At 39.3% G+C, this 24,342-nt stretch overlaps 1 protein-coding gene across 3 annotated transcripts; it reads right to left on the bottom strand.

Annotated features, from left to right (window-relative positions):
• Positions 1-998: 998 nt before the first annotated feature.
• OBI1 (ORC ubiquitin ligase 1) lies at positions 999-23,821 on the bottom strand. 3 transcript variants are annotated; one of them, XM_056498495.1, is made up of 6 exons: positions 23,670-23,821; positions 19,052-19,187; positions 17,966-18,057; positions 16,058-16,306; positions 12,835-12,923; positions 999-3,330 (listed from the first exon to the last, which is right to left on the bottom strand). In XM_056498495.1, the coding sequence occupies exons 1-6, from the start codon at positions 23,739-23,741 to the stop codon at positions 1,836-1,838; spliced, it is 2,133 nt and encodes a 710-aa protein (XP_056354470.1). In that variant the 5' UTR covers positions 23,742-23,821; the 3' UTR covers positions 999-1,835. The 3 variants fall into 3 exon arrangements, with proteins under 3 accessions (XP_056354470.1, XP_056354481.1, XP_056354489.1); XM_056498506.1 differs by lacking the exon at positions 17,966-18,057 and having other exon boundaries at positions 19,052-19,129; positions 23,670-23,742; XM_056498514.1 differs by lacking the exons at positions 17,966-18,057; positions 23,670-23,821 and having other exon boundaries at positions 19,052-19,139.
• Positions 23,822-24,342: the final 521 nt, after the last annotated feature.

Consider the following 24,342-nt stretch of genomic DNA (forward strand, 5'->3'; position numbering starts at 1 on the left):
AAAACAAACCCACAACACAGGGCACTTACTGTGTGTTTGTGATTGCTCTGCAACACAAGGATGTTTTAATAGTGTTTGTCTCTTTTTCCAAAGAGTTGAAGCAAGGCAGCATTTTTTGACATTTAGTAAAACTCATCAAATCAAGTAACAGATAATTTTCAGAGATCCCTAATTTCTGAAAAATATATTAAAACTGAACAACTAGATTTTTCTGTGAAGATTAAAAACTCAGGTGGTATACTGAAAGCAGTATATGCAAGCACAATGCCATCCTGCCTGTCACCACAAAACAGTCCTTGCATGCATGGCTTGAAAGATGATTTTCTGGTATAAAACTTTTCTTTTTCAAAAGAAAAGTTTCAGTTCAGAATGAACACATCAATTCCACAAATGCATGCTCACATTACAACAGGAAGCATAGTTCTTGTTCAAACAGCTTACAGAACTTAACTATATAAGATGAGCCAGTCCATTGAAATTTTTCAAGAGGCTATCACTCTTTTCAAAGGGACAAAAGGCAGCATATGGATTTTTCATATCACAGGTATTGATGAAGTGAGGAGTCTATTTCTAAGAAATGCCATCAGAGGCCTATACAGAAAGAAAAAAACCCTGCATCTTGTAATTAAATATGGCCTTAAAAAAACTTAAAAACACGATAATGCAAAGAAACCAATTTTGCTCTGCTGCTTAATTAGGTCTCCTGCCTGTAGCAGGCCATCACATTATGTTGACCTATGCAATACTTTATGAAAGAGTCACCTCCAGAGAGGCCGAAAGCCATTTCCATCAACTGCATCGATGCTGACACTGGAAAGGTAGTAGGTCTAACAAGGAGGAGGAAGGGAGATTTTTCTTCTTTTTTTTATGAATAAGCTCAGCTTTATGCTTTACAAAATTTAGATATGCATTTCCAAATTAGGAAAAAAAAAGTTTCCCCCCTTTTTTTTTTTTTTTTTTTTTTTTTGCTAATTCAATATTTGAGGCAACATCAAGGATTACAGTGCTTATAACATGTTTTATTCAATTCACATAGAAAAGCATGCAGTATTAATGTAAAATGGTACAGTATTAATGTAAGATGTTCAGTGCACATTAGGTAAACAAATCATTAGCATACAAACCCATTTTTATGGTCTATACAGGCATACTAAACACATTTAGAATAACAATGGTTTTTGGGAACTAAATTAAAAACTGTGCTTAACTTCAAAGAGACAAGCCATAATTGCAGTGTTAAAAGTGATGTTTTCTAACTGAAGTGCTGTGACCCTGAAAAGAAAGGGGATGCTACCTTTCACCCACTAAAAACAAGAGTTTCAGTACACTACTGTGCTATGAAACAGTCTAAGCAGGAACATTTCCTCTGGGAGGCAAGTTTGAAGGCAAAATTGACATGAATTGATAGCAACTTCATGAATCCATAGGATATATGGCCCATAGCTGCCTTACATGCACAAAACGTAATCTTTAGGAATGGGAAATGTAACCTTTAAAACTAATTCTTACATAAACGACTAATTTGACAGGACCACTTTGAACTGCCAAGGAGCCATTAGCTGTACTCACAATTGGCAGAGCATGTAATCTGAAAACTTAAAGAGCATCAAAAAACCCCAAGCCCCCAGGTAAATAAAATGCCCAGTCAAAGAAAAGAATCTGGAATGTTTCTTCCTTGGGAAAGAGCTTGCAATGGGCAGGCAAATGTTCGGTTTTCACATAGGGAAAAACGACAGGATCATATTGCATGGAAGTCATTAAAAATTAAGTTCACCTGTAAATATTAAACATTTGCAGGTTTACAACTTTGAGTCACGTTTGATTTCCATGAAGAATCAGTTTTTGGTGGTTTTTGATGGACTAGCACTGGAAAGGCTGTTTTGAATTTTCCTCTTGGTTGACTGACTGACATTTTTATTTTTCCTTTCAGCTGTAAAGGAAGACACCCAAGGAGGATTAATCTGACTCGGCAGATCAGATGACATCTTTAAAAAACACGAACCAAACTTCTGTTCCTCAAACAACTTCTGTGAGTTACTGAACAGTACATTTGGGGAAAAGTCCCTTTGAAATAAAGAGTTTGGAGGTTTGGCATCATTAGCCACTACATTTTGGCCTGTAAACAGTGGAAAGTGGTCATTCATATCTACGTCAGATGGGGAGAGATTGGAAAACATAGCAGGTTTCCAGCCAGTTCTGTCAGCTACCAGATTGCTTGTCTCTGGACACTTCATACTCTGCTCCTCATTCATCTCTTCCAGATTCTTCTCTGTTCCATTCAGAAGTTTAGTGCACTCTGTTGACTTTGAAGAATCATCAAGATCAGAGGACTTGAAATTATAGCACGGACTCTTGCTGTTGTCTGACTCGGACATCATTGAGTCCAACTCAGAAATTTTATCGAGGTAGGCAGCATCCATAGAGGCCTCGCTGGAGGTTCTTGTGCGGTTCATCTCGGAAGAGCAGAGAGTATGCAACCTCTTAGGTAAGCAAGAACTTGTTTTATCACTGGACTTTGCTGTTGTCTCATCTGACTGACCAGCTACTGAATTTTGCTCTGATCCAGCAAAATGTAAGTTCTCAGCAAAATTTGTCGGGCAGGTGCCCCAAACCCCTGATTTTCCTGCAGTAAAACAGTTTAGCTTTTTTTCGTTAGTACAGCTGTGCTCGGAAGTATCTTTGCTGCAATCATCTGAAGTGTCATGAAACTCTTCAAATTTCAGTTTTCTCAGGAATGTTGATGGTTTTCTTGCATTTTCTTTTCCATCAGGAGTGTTCAATTGAAGGCGACTGAGAGACAGAAAAGGAGTGCACGGTGGTGGAAGATCATAAAGTTCTTCATCTTTGTATGGGGTACATTCCTCAATTTTATTCCACTGGTCTTCTAAGGAGGCATCCATACTTGTACTATTTTCATCCAGAAGAACTCTGTGACATCCTGGAAACAGCTCTTTCTTTGGGGCACACTGGGTATTTGAGCCATTCAAGCCATCTTGACTAGAAGAGCTTAAACAAGTTCCACCACTTGTCAACTGCTCAAGACTGTCAGGACTTTGACTGGTATTTAAAGACTTCTTCTCCTCAGCTTGGGTTTTCAAACATGTTGTATCTTCACTGCTCTCACCTCCTTCAGCATCTGTGGGAAGGACTCTGTCACTAACAGCACTCACTGTCTGGCTTCCTTTGCCTGCCTTTTTCAGCTGTAAAAGCTGACACTCTATTTCTTCTATGTATTTATCACTCCTTTCCAATGCCTTTTTCAGACGGTTCATTTCACGTTCACTTTGTTCCACTTTGGAATGAAGTGCAGCTACTGTAAACCTACCAAACCTGCAGTAAGTAAAAAAGAAAGAAAATATTAGGCTGAAAAAAGACATTCTTGTGAAGGTTTGCAAGCTCATTTCAAGACAGAATGAAGCTATTAAACACTCTGTAAATTTGAAAACAAAAGTCAGAACTTCTCTCTGCTAGTTATGAAAAAAATACTAAAATCATCACAAATAACATATAGGTGGAGATGATATACGAAAAGGCAGAATTAAAGTATTAGTGGTAGCAAGGCAGTAACAAGCAGATTACCCTTCTAGAGGCTGGTTCTATCAATTCAACTCAAATATGCATGAAGAATTATCCCCTAAAACAATGGCAAAGATTTATGATAACATTTGAACAGTGGTCCACATCTTGAAATATTTACATTCAATCATTTTCCTACAGTACAGCAGTGTTTTACAATACATTTCTTTCACAATGTCACCTTGTCAAAAACAAAATGCTGATATGAAATGCTGAAATTGCATTAGTCCTTTGAGGTGGTTTAAATACTTACACAGACCATTTCAATTATGTTTCCGTTAGATATACAGCTTTTCCTCACCCATCCTGTGGATGGTATATCCACTTACTTTGAGTTACTTGTTATTTTGAGCTTTACGACCAGAACAATCTGATTTCTATCTTGACTCCAATACAAAAACCTGCTGCTTGTGGTTTGTGAAAGTTGTGTGCTTGTGGGGTTTCCAGCTTGAGCACATTTTCAACTGCCAAGACACAGCAGTTGAAAATGTGCTCATCCTCATCCTGGAAACCCCACGAGCCTTCCCCTCATCCTCCACCAGCTTCCCCTCATCCTCCACCAGCTTTCAAGATTGACCTTCCCCAGAGGGCAGGTGAAGGTTTCAGCTATATGCCCTGACTAATTCTAACCTGTCACTGACAGGTAAGCACCAGGGAATTCCCTTCTCCATCCAAGGCTTTCAATTTATAGAAAGAAAAAACAATTAAAGTTCTGATATTATTAGAAAGGAGGGAAGGACCTGCAGCCACCCCACAACTCTGACAAATAAGGTTTTACATCACAAAGAAAGGACAATTCTGTTAGTGGGTTTACACTGAATTTCTATTTTTCACCTTGCAACTTCATTTTACAGCACAGGTTTATATCTACTCTTTCAGCACAAACACTGCCCGAAATTTCTGGTTTTGTTTGTCTGCCTGTCCCTCCCTCAGAGACATACAGAATTTACATTCCATTTTCCCCATTCAATCAGCTCACCTCTTGACAAAATGCTCCCACTGCAACCCTTGGATCAGTGAAATCTGAAGATGGTGTATCTGTGGCCTGCCACCATGCTGGCAAAACAGCCATGGATCTATGCATGCATTTCCACCAAACAATCAAACCATATTCTGCTTCTTCAAGTTGTGAGCCAGAAGCAGCAGGAAGCTGCTGTATGCTGGTAACTGCAATACAATTGACTGGGCAGCTGGGAAAAGCAATATAGGCTATCATAAGCCCCAAAAAATTGGGGCAGGAGCGACCAGATCTACTCATGTATTTCACTGTTCAACTGGTTCTGCATATTTAAATAACTCTGAAGACTTTGGTGTAGATGGTTCAATGATGGATAAGACACAACAGTCTAAGTCACTTCTGTCACAGCTAGCAGACCACTTTTTAAATCAGATCAGCCTAAGCTTCACACAGTTTTGGTGCATGCCACTCCCTTCCTTACAGACAAGAAATGGCAATGCAGAAGTTTTATATTTAGTAAGGTTTCTTTTTTCCCCAACAGAAGCTGGCTGGACTGCAACTCAATGGAGTCAAGGACCCCTTCACTTCCACAGTACCTCTACCCAATTATCTTCACCTTCATAAAAAAAAGAAGACAGACCATTTTTAATTTATTTACTCCCTGGAAAACAAGTTTCCCAACTGCTTATAGCAGTTGGTCCATTTCTAGCTGCACACAAGAGGGAAATAGGAAAAAAGGCACAGAAGACATTTCTCTCCCCTATGAAACTAGGTAAAAGCAGAATCATAGCTCAAGAATGTTTCCATTACATTTTCAGGGGAAAAATGATTTCATTACATGAAATAAACATCCTTCTGTACAACACATTGTGTTGTGTTTGTACACTTATTTCCTTCTTCAGCTAAAGAAACACTGATTATGGTTTAAGATACGGAAGGAGTCACAGTAGCACAGCAAGGCTCAAGCAAGACCTTTCCCACTTCCTAAGATGATCCAGAAGTATTTATTTTGCCTTTCTCTTACAGACTTATTCACAGAGTCTTACAGGAGCAAACCCTACGCTCCTTAATAAAAGACGGGAAGATGATGCAAAAATAAAATTTAGTTGAATAGCCAAGTGAGAGAAAGGGAAAAATGCTTCTGTAAAACAAGCAAGATTTTTTTGAGTCTCCTGTAACAGACACGCTGACATAAAAATTAAAACATGTTTACATTTATATGCATACCTGGTAATTCCTTTTTAATGGAAGAATGGTGTAATATGTTTATTTAATGCAAATAGCATTAGTGACAGCCTGAGATTTGCTTATGAGGAAGCACTGTATTCTCAAGTGTAACTTTTATAACAAGTGTCCTCAGGTTAAAAAAATACAGTATGTTGTTAAAAGGCAAATAGCATCACTAATATGTTAATTGTTGCAGAGGGATGTGCTTGGAAATTTTGTTTTTCAGAAATGTAGCATATGACAAGCCGCCTACAAAGTTACTTCTGCAGTTAGGCATTAGAACAGCAGTTGCTTTCTGCTCCTGCTTTAAGACTTCCGTACATTTATTTACCAAATTCTCAAGGACACAGATTTTTAAGACAGCCAATTACTTCAGATATAGGTGCTTTAGTGATTGATCTAGCAAGTCAGAAGAGAATTTGAAAACATTCATATTTTGGTTAAAGGAATCAGAACCCTTCCCATCTCCCCAAATCAAACCACTCATAAGAGATTTTTTCTTTTTTTCCCTTTGGATGTAGAGTGAGACGTGCTACTACAGCCAAAAAATATGGTCTTATGATAATAACATAATGCAATATAGTTACATGAAAATAAATTTAAGTTTCATCTGATAATCTAGATAAATTATATTTTCTGAAGTATTTGAATTATTTCACACTTGGAAACAAGGTGATGAATTCTTCAGTAGAAGTTAAGGTATTTAGTATACATGTGGTAAAGAGCACACATATATCAAAAGGAAAGCCGTATCCTTACACATGGACAGGCTTTTGAGTGTTAGGCTCTTGTTCTTTAGTTGTGTAACTGAAACTACAATTTTGGATCTCACTGCATTTCAAGTACATCCTTCATATAGAAAACTGTAAGCCCAGAAAAAACAAATCATCACTGATAAAGTGAACATTAACACATTTCAGAAACACATCCTTCAACACAGATACCTAACAATATCTGTGTCATCACCCAAAGTCTTTTACATAACTGCTAGACTCCAGATATCACTCTGGAAGGTTGAATCTACAGACCCAGTAACGTGTAGTGGATACGTTATAGTGTCTGAAGTGACACTGGATGTCTTGATGAACATTTATTTCAAGCTCATATTTCAGGACCTTTCCCCAGTCAGAGTCCATTTCTTGTCCTAGTATGATTCTAGCTTGACCAATCAGAAAGCTGCAGTCATCTCTTACCTACAGTGAGCAAGAAGAACTAACATTGCTGGAGTCATCCTGCTTTGCATGATTCCACAACTGCTCCCTCAGTTACTCCTATCCCACTTTTATCTGGGATACAGTTACTTTTCTTCACAGTAGCTACTATGGAACTATATTTTGGATATGTGACAGAAACAATAATGATAACATAGGGATGTTTTAGTTGCTCCTGTGCAGTTCTTTCCACAGAAGTTCTTACAACTCAAGGCATCTTCTGCCTCTCAACCCACCAGTGAGGAGGCTGAGGGTGCACAAGAAGCTGGGGAGGGACATAGCTAGGGCAGCTGATCCCAACACACCAAAGGGTTATTCCAGACCATTAACTCATTATGCTCAGAATAAAAAGCTGGGAAAAGAAGAAGTAGAGGTGGGATATTCTGAGTTTGTTTCCTGAAGTCACTGTTAGACACAGATGGAGACCTGCTTTCCTGGAGACATCTGAACATCTGTCTGTGGGAAGGGGTGAATGAATTCCTTGGTTTGCTTTGCTTGTGCACAGCTTTTCTTTCCCTACTTAACTGTCTTTATCTCAACCCATGTGTTTTTTCACTTTTACTTCTCCACTTCTCTACCCCAAGAGGGGAGTGAGTGAGAGGCTGAGTGGGGCTAAGTTGCTGCCTAGGGTTAAACCATGACAGCTTCTGAAGAAGCCCATTTAGAAACTGTTTGAGAAGCTGAAGAACAATTTTTTTCAGTTGTTTCTCCTTTCTTTTCTTACCTATTAGTTCTGCAAATTCAGCTATAGAGTTTTATTTTACACATCAGTGACCACTAACTATAGCACGTCTGTCTGGTTGAGCTCTTGAGTCAGTTTAAAACCACAGAACCTGATACAAACTCTTCTTTTTCTGGATAGCAAGCAGCTGCAACAAAGAGTTTTCTTGTATAACCACTTCCCAAAGACTGGGACTGCAAGGGTGCTATGGAAATTCCAATCATCTGATGGCCCAGGCTGAGGACTACCCTGCAGTTCAGGATGCATGAGCATGATCCATCCTCCAAAGGAAACAAAGGGTGAGAGGTGGACAATGAAAGGTGCACTCAGGGCTTATTACAGTTTGAGGTAATGGCAATGCCATAGTGCACAACCAAAGCCAGTCCCATCATTTAGACAAATGTTTTCTCTTGGGTTCTCCAAGGGAAGAAAGGCAAGAAATCCAAGAACAAGCCAGCTGAAAGACCTACAAGTTTCTACAGTTCTTTGGTGGTATCATCTGTCAGCTGTAGCAATTCTGCAATTCCCCTCTGTATCACCTATGAAAGGTGATCTGCAGAAACATCTTGGCAACATCCCAGGTTCTACACAACTGTCTTAGAAGTGTGTCGTATTTGCATAGGCATCAGAACTAAAAAAAACTGTTGCTGCCAGATGAGGGCCTATTCCTAGCAATCAAACATCACCAAAAAAGTGCAAAAAGTCAAGGCATACCATCCACTGAGAACAGCAAGTCAGGTACATTCTTTGAAGTGAGCTTTCACTTTCATGTAGGGAATTGGCTGAATTTAGAAAAATATGCAAAGCCTCTCCGAGCATTTTAACATCTATCAGTGAATCATCACTGGTTTTCCATGTAAGAAAGACAGATTATCACCAGGGTCAGCAAACAGCAAAAGCTAGAAAGAATTACTTCAGAACTACTAAAAAAAAAAAAAAAAAGCCCTACTGGAAAACCTGCAACACCAGAGTGTGATCTTGTGATCTGAATGTCCTTACCCATCTGCCTAAGGTTTAGATCTTCATGCCTGAAGCAGGCACTTTCTCAGGATTTAATACTATGACTCAAGAGCTCAGAGTTCATTTGAAGGCCATTATATCCTACTTTCCTCTACTTAACCTTTAAGGTCACACTGCAGGTAGTCTTTGAAAATGGTCACTCCACTAGACCAGCAAACTTGCAGAGCGATGAGACCATAGCCTAGTTCTCTATCAAGGAAGACAGCAAATGCTCTTACCCTCTGCATCCTGGACACAGGTTTTTAGAAGCCTGTTTGTAGGTCTGGTGAAATGCAGATTGAATGTAATAATCTGGTACATGCAGAAACATTTGAGTTAGGTAAAAATTGAATGACCTAGAAAGTCAACAGGTTTATATTACAGTGTACCTGAAGCCACAAATCTAGACAAGATAAACAGTACAACTGAAGAAGAACTGCTCCTCCCCCCTTAAACTGCAACAATAGAACAACTCACAAAACCGGAGAAAAGAGATAATGCAACAATTTTATGCATGCTACAGATAATTTTTCAGACTGGGATTTTAACTGGCAGAAGCAATTAAATATTTAGGGAAAACACTCCTAGGAAGTCTAGAAGTCTGGTTCAAACCAATTTGAATCTAACCATTCATAAAATACACTATACCCTGGAGTAGATGGACTTGCTAGCTATTTTCCGTCAGGTAAAAAGCAAACATCCCTTTGCCAAAAATGCTTTTAGATCCACTATGCCCTGCCAATAGGCCTAACAGTTTTCTATTTCAAGTAGAGCTGGAAGTAATAGGGCTTTATTACTCTGCAAAATGTAAGTTTTAGAAGGTTTTTTGGTCTGTATCGGGAAAGTGAAAGTCACTGAAAATTCATCGGGAGTAAAGGTAAAGAAAGAACAAACAGCAACCATGAATCAGTCTGATTTCCTGAGAAATGGAATACTAATGCAGGTCTTTGGTAAGAAATCAGAGCAAGAAACTTATCCTCATTTGCCTTTCAGACCTGTGTCCCAACTATATGATGGTATGGTACTCTGGTGAAGGTCTAATCTTTCTAAAAGAAGGTCTAATGTTTTGAAAAAAAATAAAAAGCTAATCAATAAATCAGCATCATCAGTTTAAAAAATGTATAAAAATTCCTGACATGGCTGAACTATCGATTTTATTGACATACATGATATTTTTCAGCAGGTTCTAATGGATAAGAATGAAGAAAAAACAATCCAAGTCTATGATAAAAGAGAAGTTTTTTATTGACCATTGAAGGAGGCTAATTATACTTTTCCCTGTGATGTAAGAGGTAGAGTCTATGGTACAAAGGGATCATTCACCTGCCATTAGTGTTCCCTCTTCTGTAAAGCAAAGTCCACTAAAAGAACTCGTGCTATTTAGCTCCAATGTCATCATGCACAAAATGAACTACACTAGGGATACAGGGATTGAATACTGACAAAACCTTTACAAAATACTTTGATACCAGTTTTATTTAGTTACTTTAGTTATTTGTTTAAGCATGAACCCATATCTGAGAATCTGAAGCTAAGGGAATAGATGAAAAATGAAACAACAGTGGTGACACAATTACACAAATCCAATTCAGTAGGTATCTTAAATTACATTAGAGACCTACTCAGAAGCTTTTCCAAAAATTACCCTCTGAAAACATCTGAATAAAGCACGCAGGAACATCGATACTAGCAAATCCATGTACTTGCACAGAAACTTAATTCTGGTGACACTGTTGGGCTCTGACGTTTATGCCTTCAATTCTGATTCTATAGGCAAGTTTAAAAACCCATTTATTGCAAACCCTCTTCAAAGTGTGAAGCCTGGCTGAAAGACTCTTTAAATATTATCAAAGTTTGCCATCAGAGCTGAAAGAATGTTTAAAAAATGTCTTGATGTTAGGTCTGATCTGGATATTGACCACAAGAATGAAAGTTAAATTAAAAATTCTGCTAACAACAATTAAGATAGGAGAAACTTCTTACCATCTGCACTTGGGATTTGAAAGAATGGAGTTTGGTATGCATCAAAACATCAATCTAAAGAAAGCCTGAATAAATGGGTTAATTCCCACACTTTGAAAGGGAATATTAAAGCACAAATGCAATATGAGGTAGAGGAAGGTAACTTTTTACAGCAATTCAGCAGAACTGGTACTGGCCATTGTGCTAGAAGTGTCAGGTAAAAGGAAACAACAAAAAAGGTATTGCAAAGTATTGATGTATGATGCTGTAGAAGACAGAAGACAGGTTTTCTGCTCTAGTTAGTGCTACTGAGACTTCACTTATAGTCTAGTACCAGTTCTATACATTATGACTTCAGAAAACCATAGACTCTGAAGATTCTTGAATGCAGAGCAAAATCAAATAAACACAAGTTTACTTTTTCACTCAAATCATATGTATCTAGAAGATGTGGACAAATTCAATCTTTAAGATGAGGAATGAATGGGTATAGACCGGATGGAGCAAAATTGCTAAATTTAATGTGCTGAAGGGTTTCTTTCAGGACAAGTTTTTCCTTGCATGTACTTAAATTCTTGTAGCACACCACTGGGCTCAAAGCAAAGGTAAGACTCAACATAGCAGAATCAGGGTACAGCAATACAAACTCCTGAAGTATTTGAACTGATCCTAGCCCAGTTTAAGCCTCATTCAACTCATGTCCTAAATCCCATGCATAGCTCTAGAGCCAGCACGGGCCAAAGATAATTCCCAATAGGCAGGAAGGATGTGATATTTGTTCAGGAGACTAAAAAAATAACAATAAAAAATAACAGCAGAGACACAGACAGGCCAATCTAGTGGGCATCTGGATTGTAAGACAGACCCTGACACTGTCCAATTTGTAATAACATTTGGCTATATCTGGGCTTCTAAAGCAGAAAGTGATAGGCTATTGTTTTAGGCAACCATGGTAAGCATGCACAAGCTAGAAGAAAGGGAAATTGTTTCCACTGGGGAGTCTACCTGATATCAGAAAAATAAAAATCAGTTTAGATTATCTGGTCTCTTCTAGCTCTTCTTTTCTAGGATTTATTTAGTTATATCAATTTACTTTTTAAGTTTGCCATCCTTGCAAACTCACTCTTGAGTCTTAGGGGAAGGGATGTTCCATGCCATAAAAGCCATTGCCAAGACCTTAAACAGGGCTCTATCTTATTGGGGGTCCTTAGGGCAGAATGTGCTTTCATGTATCCAGAGCACAAGGATCATGCATCTTCTTTCTTGCTGCCTCTAATGACAAGCAGTCTGGCAAGTAAGCTCTTCTACAAGGATGAATTTTATCTTCCAGTAGGTGTGTTGACAGAACTAGAACAAAATCCAGAGAGCTTTTTTCTCACATTACACAGATGCCTGCCAACCCCCTTCCTCAAAAGCTCCGTATAAATCTTTGGCAATATTGCTATTAGCTTTTAATATCTAAACACGTGAAAGAAGAAAGCTAGAAAACCAATGAAATAAAGGAAAAGAACTTTAAAAATATCAATATATTGCTTCACAAAGTAGTCCCAAGAAAAGGTACCTTAGAGCACTGTTCTAATGAGCATGGTGAGGTTTTTGCTTTTTGAGGGTATTGTCATTGGTGTTAAAAAAGAGCATTAAACACAGATATCACTGGGAATGATGTTCTCATGCTGCAGAAGCTCAATTCTACATATGTTGCCCAGACACAAAGTTATCAGGAACCTTCCTTGAACAAGGAGTCCAGCCCACAAAATAAACCTCAAAGGCAGCAAAAAGAACAAAACAAATGCAAACACAAGCAACCAGAGCATCTGCACTTAGTAAGAGACTTTCTACTTCAACCATATACCAGATTTAGAAATTTCCCCATAACAACTTAATTGTAGAATTCAACCAATGAATCCAGTACTTCAATACTGGCCACGTAAAAGAAGAACAGCACTTGAAGTCAAGTCATATTCCTTCCTGCTGTGACTCTCTAAGTTTCATTTCTCACCCACTTGCTGCCATTTTTAAATTTCATTTTACATCTAAGTCCATGAGGACAAAAATTCCAAAGTCTACCTGGAGACACATATGCAACACCATGTACACCACCACAGTTTTAGGTTAAACAGGACTACAACAGTTAAACAGTCTATAAATAAAAGATAATAGCTTTTAAAATATTCACATACTTTTGGGGTGATCTACTATCAACTTCAGCTTTTAGTCGCAAATTCTCTCTTAAAAGGCTATTGTTTTCCACGCTCAGTTTCTTATTTGCCTAAGGAAAAGAAAAGGAAAAAAATAAGTATACAGTGAAACAGAAATGACTTCTAATATTTATAGGACAAGCTGTTTCTTCTCTTTAAAGAGACAGAACTAGAAATGTGCAGGCAGGAAACAGCCTTCAGACAGGGACACCACTTAAAAATCACCATGGGAAACGGTTTGCAAAACTGAATAGCGAACAGACATTTTTTATTTATATTCCCAAAATACATTGCAAGTGTCCTATCTAGGGAAATAAACACAGCTATGTTAGTTAGCACAGAAAGTCATTAAGGAAATGTACTAATGGCAATTCCATGTTTTTTTTTTCACATGACTAAATACGTTAAGTACATTAACATTACAATGTGCAGGTATCAGCAAAACTAATGTTGAACAGCTTCCCCCATTCCAAATTAGAGCAAGAATACTTTGTGGGTTTTTGGCTTGTTTTTAAAGCATAGTTATCCTGTGGATGTAAATCCATTATGACGAGCTATTTGCAGTCTTTCTTCACTTTCTTCCAGGACATTATGATTAAGATTTCTGATTCACAATCCTTCTTACTCCTTGAATTGAGGTCAATTCCTTCTTCTCAGTTCAGCAGACACCCTTGTTAACAAGACACTTCATATAAAGAGAAGTTTTCCTGCCACCGTGTTTCAGAACAATGAATGTCTCTATCCTAACAAGCAGAATACGTTCTTTGCACTTCCTATAATCTGCTCAATCTCCCAATGCTAAAAACAGAACCACCAGTCCAGGACTCATAATTCATAGCTTCAATTAGATAATGCTTCCACTGCATAATAAAAGTATGATCTAGAGCTAGATCTGAAGAAAGAGCTATGCAGCTGGGCTCAGGAGTGAAAGGTACTTTTTCAGAAGCATCAAACAGTGCAAGAAGAGAGGCAGAGAACTTTAAATGCTCATAGAAATATCCCTAGCAATCTTTCTCAGTGAGGGGGTGGAGAAATGGAGCAGAAAAATATAAACAAACACCCTCCCATCTCCAACACCACAATATTCCTAAGGACAGAAGGAATAACTAAGAGACTTGTGGCAAAGAAGGGAAGGGTGAGCCTGGCATTTAAAAAATAAAAGCACAAAAAACTATCCTGAAAGCAATGAATGAGAATTCAGGAGTGCTCAGCTCCAAACCATTTGACAATATGGCCAAGCCCTTTCTCCCTTTCCAAAAACACAGCTCCCCCAGCTACATAATCAAGTAAAAAAAATCATTACTGATAGGCAAGGCATCCATGTGGCACATGGCAAGGCAGGGCTGAACCCCTCCAGAGTCCTTCTTCCTGAGAGTGCTCTACCCTCTGAGCCAGTAATCTGCAAGGGATCCCCACTCGCAGCACGATGTCTACATTAATGAGTTCATGTAACTGCATTTTTAAAGGGTGTACTTAGTTCAGGCTTTCTTCTATGGAGTTTGGTTCACCTCTCCCATAGCTTTATGACCCACTCAAAAATAATGCCTACATTGGGCATTCCCATATTTGTCTGTCCAGAACATTAAATGCTAATGGTGGTTGCTATTTCCTGATTCAGCCAAATTTTGAAAAAGAAAGCGGTGACAACCACATTTACTGAGGGATCTTGTCTAACTGGGAAGAGCTGTCCGGTTGAAACTTCTGGGTCAGGTACTTTCAGGGATGAAAAGGTTTCTGGTTCCAGCCAGTGTGTGCATGGGAAAAAGGTTTTGCTGCTCAGAATGGGGATGGGCAGTGCATGCTGACAAGTGAGACAAGATACAACTAGAGACAATTGAACTTTAGGTACTTAGGGAATTGAAAAAAAGTGTTGGATTCAATGATCTTCAAGGTCTTCTCTAACCTAAATGATTCTATGACAATAGTTTAAGAATTCTTCCCTAAAACATATCTAAGCCTCTATTTTTTTCTATCTCTTCTTTATATGCTTAAATCTCTCTTCTTGCTAAGGCTAATGCTATACTGAAAAAATACCCAAGCAAACCCTTTCTTCAGTTACTGTTACAGTGCTCTTTCCACTTTCTGAGGGAACAAGCTAAAAAAACTTAGTCATCTTAAAAAAAAAACAAAAAACCAAAAAAAAAACAAACAAAAAAAACAAAAAAAAAAAAAAGAAAAATAGGCAGTACACTTTAACTTCATAAAAAACCCCAACAAAAATATAGGCAGACAAGAACTTGCTGCGAATCCTCTTTTGCCATCTTTGAGTGAATCTGAAGCTCCTGAGATCCTAGAAGTGTTTCATTAACAAAATGGCAAAACAGTACAATGTGTGCCTCCAACTCTACAGCTCAGAAAAAGTGTGAACACTATTAATGCTAAAAACTTTTTTTAAAAAAAGTCCTAAATGCAACACCATTAAGTTTTGCAGGAAATAACTCAGTATTGTTAATAGAAGAAATCAAGGCAGAATTTTGATTTAACACAAGTCCAATTTTTTCACCTTGACTTCAAATTAATCTGAAATTTCACTCTTCTTTCAATGTTTAAGATGATCTTACTTGTGCTTGCAGGTATATTTTGCAAGATGCTTTTATTTAGATGTATTTTCATATGCCTATCTCCTTCATCCTTGCTTCTGCAGTATCAGATTTACTTCTACATTACATCAAGATGTATAAAAAGGCTGCAGGTTTCCAGTAAAGGATATTCTGGTCATAAAATGCTGAAGCTTGTCTATTTTCAGTCAAAGGGTCAAGTTACTCTGTCTCAGCAAATTGCACCAAAAATATTGGCTAGCAGGGAGGGCAATAGTGCAAAATCTGCCTCAGCCAACTGTACTGTGTTTGCCCACCAAATGTTGCAAAACAGATATATTATATAGATTATTGCAAGCCTGAAAAATCTGGTCATCAATACTGTCGACAAGTGCTACTATAATCCAATTACCCAATCACAGAGTGACAGAGGAGTTGAAGAAGAGTCACATACAAGACCCTCTAGAACAAGCAATAACATCTGACACTTGCAAGGGCCATATGGAAATACTACGATACACCAACAGTCACAGGAATTCAATTTTTTTCATCTTTCTTCTGGATTTATGAAGTATCCAAAGGTCATGGTAGCTCTTACTCCCATTTAACTAACACAAAACAGTTACACCACAAAATAGCTGAAGAAATGTGTTTGTTACATTTATTACCTCCCTTAGCTTTTCCACATCATCCATCAGTTTTTCGCACATATCATTGGCAGTTTTCAGCTTTCTGCTCCATTCCTCTGGGGTTTCTGGGCCACTGGCACTTGCTTCACTTGCCGACTGGCTAGTTTCCTCATTTTGGGAAGACAAAACTGATGCCACAGGATCAAGAAGAGATTTCAGCTGCATTTGTAAACTGAGGTTTTTGCCTCTCAGATCTTCTACTTCTTTTTGCAGGAATTCTATTTCATCCTAAAGGTGGCAGAAATTCAGAGGATTTAAAATAATTTGTGAGATTAATTAAATAATACTGGTAAGTTCCCACAGCACTTTAGAAACACGGATTCTGGCAAGCCCAGACGCATGCCTTCACTGACACACATATCTAAGTATGACTATGTACTGTGCTTTAGGCAGGATTTTTGATCAACCTGCAAATTCAAGTATACTGAAGGTTTCAGTGCAGGGAATCCCTAGACTACATAAAGGACCCTGAGCAAACTGTCAGGCAGACCAAAAGCTTCAAAGCATTCAGAAACATGAATCTATTATTATGGCACTCTGTGAGAGGATTTCTTGTATCAAGAATGTTCTTAAGGTTGTCCTCTGCTGACTCATTTGCTGTTATTTATGAGTGTTTCTCTCATATCCTTCTGAAATGTCACATGCTAGGATGCTGAAAGTCTCCAAATTGAAAATGGACAGAACACTGCCAGGAAAAGGCTGCTCCAGCCACACCAAAACAGCAATATCTTAGGAAAGACTCTCAAAATGCAAAGAACAAAGCTCTTAGCTGTATCAGTCTGAAGTCACAGGGAAGCAAAAACCTTCCAAAGCCTGTTGTTAAAGGGATAAATGAAATAATTTATCCTGAAAACTTCAATGTCTTCTACACTGTTTATCAATTCAAGTATATGAGCTGTTCATGGTCACACTACTCAAGGAGGCCATATACAGCATTTACATAAGTCCAAGGCATATTTTCACAAATAATCATGCTTGCCCCTGCCCCCAGCATGGAAAAAAAAAACATTTTAAATTAAGTGTTTTTTAAAAGAAATTTATGCTAACCTATGAACAATTATATGAATTTCAAGTTGATTCAACAGAAAGGCAGGAAGCATCTTTTCCCTCCTTCTCTCAGAGAGACTAAAAGAACTTAAGCTATGGGTAAGCTTGTCATAAAAGATAGCTCCTACTTCCCCAGTGTTAAGGATATAGAGAGAGTCCATTTCCTTTCCCTCATTCTCCTTCCCATGACAAGTTTCCTTCAAAAATGTGATGTCTCCACACTGCTGCTACTGAGCAAACAACAGCTGAGAAAATGAACTGAGCACATTCCTTATTAACAGCTTTTCATCTTATTCCCAAGAGAGTATTTTTCCAGCAGAAGACTGGAGCATTCAGCTCAACTTTCAAGCATTCACTTTCAGAAAACAGTAAAACAAAAAGATAAAAATTAACCTACATCAGTAGGTTATGGTGGGCAATATTCTTTAAGAAGGAATTTAGTCTCTCTGAGCAACAGAGAATTATTTCAGGAAATGCTTGTGTTTGTATTGAACACAAAAAAAAAAGCTCCCTATTATCCCTAATATGAATAAAGAAAATGCTCCCATACCACCTGGGGGTGGAATTCCCACAAAACTAAAGAATTGCCTGTACTTGGCTACCTGTTGTCTAGAAAGACTATTACTATGACTTCAGTGGGACCACTTCAAGCACCAGCAAATGCTCTCTTGTAATCTTAGTCAAAGGTGGCATTTTAATGCAATTGAGTTTCATGCAGATACAGTATACACCTTTACTCAAATTAAAAATAACAGGACTCAAAGCAAAAGAACCATTTTTATGTCGTAATTTAACAGCTGCAATTCATCTGGAAAGTCACAACACCCCTCCTGTCCTTACCTCATATTCTTTGTGGAGCAATTCAAGCCTTGTTTTACGTAGGTGTTTTCTGACTGCTGGACTAAATATAGGATCACTTTCACTTGTTCCCCCTAAAGCAACAATAGGATGAAAGAAGCACTGATATTGTTTCCTTTTCAGTCAATTCAATATTAGTAATCCACCTTACACCACTTTTCATATTATCAACTACAAATGCAGCTAATATTGGACCAACTGGCTACCATGCAAGATTTAAAGTCCTTTCACTTTCAAAACAGGTTCAACTTGAGTAGCTACTAGTGATGTTTAGAAGTTGAAATCTTGATTCGTAGCAAGAAAAAAATATTAACATTTTCAATTTTTTTTTTCCTTAACAGAATCCTATGCTATTTAACACCATACTAATAAAACAGAGCTGAAGGGAAGAGGCAGGGTATCAAGCATACATTTAATTAGTAAAAGTTACTGTAAGCTTTCAAAGTGAGATTATTCAGATAAATTTTTCTCTTAGAATGAAATAGCAGAGCTGATATTTTATGTCAAATAGAGACTGCAGTTCTTCCTAGCTCTGGGGAAGTTAAGATCCTCATGTAGTTGCTGTAGCTTTGTATTATTTCTTGCTGTGCTGAGAGTAATTTTCTTAAAAAAAAAAAAAAAAAAAAAAAAAAAAGAGGAAGTGATGAATAAAACAAAACAAATAAACAAATAAAAAATACCACATACTCATTCAAGATTCTGGATTGAAGTAACTATTGCTCACCTAATGCTGCTCTCTTAGGTGAACAGGTTGTAATGCATAGGTGAGAATGCATTTTTAATGGGTTTTTTCCAGTTGAAGGCACTATCCAACTGGGATTTAAAAATAATCATTAGAGCCATTGGGTACTGATTGTATTTGGATAATCTAGCCATTAATATACACAATGTCTTTGGAACTTTCCAGTAACATCCCTAATAGCTACAAGGTTAAAAATTTAGTTAATTCTTCCTTAGATGCTGGTAAAAAAAGCAGAAGAAAAGGTATCCAGACATCTCGGGACTCCAAGCAATCTCCTCCAGCAGTAAATACCAGAAAGTTATTTCAAAGCCTAAACTTGTCCTTACCTATAATCTCCTTGCAGGGATTTTCAGGTGTGATGGGAATCCTGCAAGCTGGGCACTGATTATTGTTCTTCAGCCACACTTCAATACAAATTGAACAGAAAACATGGTTGTTCACACAGATAACTGGGTGACGGACCTTTTAGCATTAGAGGAAATAAAAAGAAAAAACAAACAAACAGACTATATGAATACCTTAAAACTCCTTCAAGTAACAAAATACGAAAATATACAATTCCATCTCTCAGTGCAAGTCTGGCCTTGCAGGAAAGTGACACTGCTGTTTCACAGCGCTAGCTAGGAACAGCCTCCTGACACACAACACCAAATCTCCCTCTTATTGAAGGCACCAAAGCTATAACAATTTCTGCAGAACTAAGGCCCTTGTTTCCAAAAGCTCATTAAGAACCAAAGTGGCAGCAGCACCTTCTCTTTACCCCACAACCTCCAAGAACTACAGCCAGCCACTCCAGTGAAATGCATTCGCCTCTCAAGGCAGAACACAACGAAAGCAGGTGCATTTTCAAAGGTGAGGCACAAAGAGATCTCTACTGGCACCATCCAACACTTCGCTGTGGAAGAGGTATCATTGGAAGAGAAAGTGTTACAGATTAACTTTAGCCTGTGATAATCAGCTTCATGGAAATCAGCTTTTAAAAGGATCAGGGCCAAAACCACAGAGCTGAAATGTGAACCAGCAATCACTAATTCAAGTCTCCTGCTAGATATGCATTGCTACTAAATAAGTCATTACCCAAGAATGGGGCAGCTAACTGAAGGATTAAATATTCCAATCAGACACAGATTCTTTCAAGCTTTTCCTCCCCTTCCAAAACGGCAGGGTAAACAAACTTTTAGAAAATATTAATGACAATGCACTATTCTCTCTTGTCATTTAACTATAAACCCTATTTGGAAGTAAATGTGCATAGAGGAATCAAAGATGATGAATAAGAAGAAAGACTTTATGCTTTATTGCAGCTTGCTACAGCTTACTGTAATACACACTCTTGAATCTCTTACTTCTTAACATTAGTATTTGTGTTAGGGGTCTTCAAATAATTATTTGTTTTTCCTCCACTTCTTTTCCCAAGAAATGTATTTGTAGACACAGAAGTGTCAGAATATATATTTCTTTAACTTCTACTGTACTGCAATTAAAAACCAAGTTCAAGAGAATCTTCACCTTTAAATGAAGTTCCTCATCATCTCCAAGATATTCCTCTTTCATTCTATTAGTAAAGTAGTCAGACTAAACAGGAAAAATGAAATGTTGGCAGGGAGAAGCAAGCACCTGGAAAGAACAGTCAGTAGCTACTTGGGCCAAGAGATCAGATGTGTCCTGTAGCAATCACACCCATATGATCAGCATTGCACGGGATAAACCCAAGTGTTTATCCGCTAAAATATTCATGGATATGAATTAAGGCCCAGATCTGTCACTTTCTTCTCCAATTCACTCTCTATGCCCCTGTTATCTTACAGGATTCAAAATATTTTTAAGACCTCCAATATGACAATCCTGGGAATCAAAGGAATTATCTATACATAAACAGAAACTCAAGTTAATGAAGGTATGAACAGAGAGAGAGTAAACTTTCACCTCTAATTAAGGAGACTTTTTTGTGATTATTGCAAGTATTAGCATACTAATGCTTTGGAAACATTTAAATATTACCATCTATATTATTTCTAATTAAAAAAAAATCTTGTTACTTATTGCTTTCTTTTACAAGAAGAAGAGTTTTCTCACCTGCAGCTATCAGGGGAAAAAACCAAACAACTTTTTCTCTAGCCATACTTTGTTCTTACTCTAAAGCAGCCTGAGAATAGTTACATGGATGGTGATCGTAAGATACAGAGCAGAAAAACATAAAATAATCCAAACAGGAAAAGACGTTTCATGAGTGCAGGTTTTGTCCCCAGGGAGCAAGAGACCCTCAGTTACCCCAAACTTGACATAGAAGCACACTTCTTGCACATGAGTGATTACTCCATATCTCTAGTAAAATAGTAAGTCACATTTATTACTCTCCAGGGTACAGTGCTTCTGATTTACACACTTTTACAAGTTTCATTTCAGGGCTGGGCTTTTCTACTTTAGTTAGCTCAGGATCCACACAAAGCAACATGTACCAGAACAGCAAAAGCCACTATTGAAATGTCACACAATGGCTGGTGATGCCACTGCCCTTCCCACCGACTGTGACAAGCCCCAGGGCATGGGGAATCAGGACATACCTATTACTATAAAAGCATTTTACTTGAATTACAACACAGTTCCAGTTCATTAATTGACTATAATATCTAGAAAGACTTCAGTTTATTTCAGAAGGCTTCATCAGCCAGGGGATTTTGAGCAATTTCCTAATTTTTCCCCTCCAACATAATGCCGTTCCTATGCAGATCAAAATCCAATCCTGTACACATCTACTTCACATTGAAGGTGCTCCTGGGCCTTAAGGCAGCACTAATGGAGGAGCAAGCACATGGAAAACCAGACAGTGAACGAATCCCCAGACATCCTGCACTGTTTCAACCAACACAGAACTGTGTCTAGAGCCCAAGCAACCTCTCCACACCAAAACCGACAAGACAGACCTTCAGACATCCTGGGACAAGTAAAGCAAACAGTCTGAAGCAGATGGCTTCTGATCTAATTAAAAAATACAGGTATGTTAGAGGACAGCCCATACTGTACCACAAGAATATTTCGGTAACAAACATGAAATTGATGCAATTCACCCTTATTTTAAATGGCTATTTGCACATCTTGCCAATGTACTTTTTGACACTGTTCACATTAACAAAAGGCTAACACGTGCTTGCTACCCAAGATTTCAGCTTCATTGAAAACAATGAGTGGCTAACTCATTGAAAGAATTTTTCTGCAATATCTCCTTTTCTATCCTCTTACCATTATGCACAGTCAATGGTTTGTCACACCTTTGCAAATTTTGCAATGATAGCAAGAGGCACATTCTGAGTTTAAGGAGGGCCTTCTACCTGATTAGAAGTCTATGCTACAAACCACAGAAGTATCAGATTATGTCAACTCTCCATGATAATCCCTGCCCCCTCCTAAAAGACAGTAAAAACTGACAAGATTTTTTCCTTAATTCAGGCTAAACAAATTCCTTCCTCCAGCCTTAATCCTGAGAAAATGGATTTTTCTGGTGAAGTTTTTCAATGAAGTTCCAAGCTAGAGACAAAGATGTGTATTAAAAAGAAAGGGCAGTCAGAGCTGTCAACTTTGCCAAAATTTAAACTTCTAAAAATGAAAGCATTCAAATATCTTTATCACCAATAGATTCACTTCTATAATGTTAATGTATTATTTCAATGCAAGAGAGCAAGAAAGAGTGTGGAAGTCTCTTCCAGTATAAATTCAGGAACACCTAGAAAGGAAGTTAAAGTATGAAATAGTGGCTTGGAATAATCCAGTGGCTTCATAGCAAGATATGAATGAATATCTAATCAAACTGTTAAGTGCTTAGATCAGAAAGTAACTAGTAACAGATTCAAATAGCAAATATCTTTGTCAGTTTGATTTCACTCTCCTCTTGTCACCCTTTCCACTTTCTGCAGAGTGAAGGGTATCCATGCTGCATTACATACAGAGTACATTTGGTTTCTCCTCCATTTTCATAACACAGATAAATAGAAAAATAAAAGTAACAGGACAACAGCCAGGAAATCTTGCTTGGCTTCGACAAAAAAAGCCAAAATGTGAGTAAACATCGTTGCTGAAAATCAGAATTATGTGACTTGAGAAAAGGCAGACGTCTGACTACTTTCCACTACTAGTGCTACGCACCTACTTCACACATCAAATGTGCCTGCTCTTTTGTTATCCTCCAACAGAGAAGGTCTGGGAGTAAAGGCCAGGTGAGGTAGAAACAAACGAGACAATAAACGCCAGAGCACAAACATAAAAGGCTGCTTCTCCTCTTGTAATTACTGTCGTGCCTTAAGAAAAGAAAGCGAGGGAAAAAAAAAAAAAAGAGTAGTAAAGAATAAGCAAAGAATTTGAGAAGCAATTAGTGACAGCCATGAAATTAGCTCTGGGGCTTTTAGAGAAGAACAGACTAGCAAGAGCCCTCTGCTTCCCGAGGGAGAAGAGAAAGGAACTGAGAAAGGGTCAGAGAGAGGAAACGGCAACTTTCTCTCCAGACTGCTGCAGTTTTGCTCAATACTTTTAAAATCTACTGGTTACACACCCCCTCTTTGTTTCACTTGTCCTTCGCGACACAGCACCACGCTCAAACACAACCTCCCCGAGCATTTTACAACACAATACCCGACTGGTACGCGGAGAAAGCCCTCGAGGCGGGGGGAAACCCACCTGCACCTCGGGAGCTGCATACCCGCGTTCAGCGAGCCCCGGCCCATTCAACACTCCGGGACGCTCCCACCACCCCGAGGTGCCAGCAAGCCTCGGCCACTGCCGAGAACGGCCCACACCCAACTTCCTTCCCCGCACGGAGCCGCAGAGCCTTAAAAGACACAACCCCGGTGAGGGTCACGGCGTCGAGCCGCGGCGGGGCCCCCAGCTGCCGCCGGCGGCCGGACCGCCCTGCTCCCCGCACCCACCGCGGCCCGCGGGGGCGGCAGCGGTTACCTTGCCCAGGCAGATGTGGCAGGTGATGGGCAGCGTGAGGGCCAGCGTGACGCTGGGGCCGTGCTGCGCCATGGCGGGCCCGGGGCGGCGCGGCCCGGCGCCAGCAGCACGGAAGTCCCGCGGGCGGGCGGCCCCGGCCCCGCCAGCCCCGCTACGGCGGCCGGCGAGGCCCAGCGAGGGGCGCCGCGCGCTCCGGCGGCGCTCCCGGAGGGCGGGCGGCAGCCCCGGCCCCGCGCGGCTCCGCTCCGTGCCGCTGCCCGAGGAGGCGGCCCGCGGGTCCGTGCGGGTCTCAGCCCACGCACGGCGCTCCTGGCGGGGGACACAGCGCCGTGGGGAGCGCAGGCACAGTGCCTGTGCAGAGAGAGGCCGACGCGGTAGTGAGGGTGATGTCCTTTCCCCGATAAACCTATACTGTGCTCAGGTTTCATCATGCTGAATTAAATACATGCTGTTTTAATTCTGTTAACTGCCCTGAATCACAGAATTATAGAGTTACAGAATTACAGGAGCATCGAATGTCTCTGGATAGAAGGGACCTGAGGGATCATCTTGGCCCAGCCGCCGAGCCATGGCAGGGACACCTTTCACTGGAGCAGGCTGCTCGGAGCCCCGTCCAGCCCGGCCCCCCGGGATGAGGCATCCACAGCTCTGAGCAACCTGTTCCAGTGCCTCA

This window comes from Oenanthe melanoleuca, chromosome 1 (genome assembly GCF_029582105.1).
Source record: "Oenanthe melanoleuca isolate GR-GAL-2019-014 chromosome 1, OMel1.0, whole genome shotgun sequence".
NCBI classification, from domain to species: Eukaryota; Metazoa; Chordata; class Aves; order Passeriformes; family Muscicapidae; genus Oenanthe; species Oenanthe melanoleuca.

Bases quoted from the DNA above. Each gene is read 5' to 3' on its own strand.
- OBI1 (XM_056498495.1), bottom strand. From the start codon at position 23,741: ATGGCGCAGCACGGCCCCAGCGTCACGCTGGCCCTCACGCTGCCCATC. The intron at 12,924-16,057 runs GTAATAAATGTA...TCTTTTCCTTAG, and splicing joins ATGTGGAAAAGCTAAGGGAG to GCAAATAAGAAACTGAGCGT. The intron at 3,331-12,834 runs GTATGTGAATAT...TACTTACTGCAG, and splicing joins GATAGTAGATCACCCCAAAA to GTTTGGTAGGTTTACAGTAG.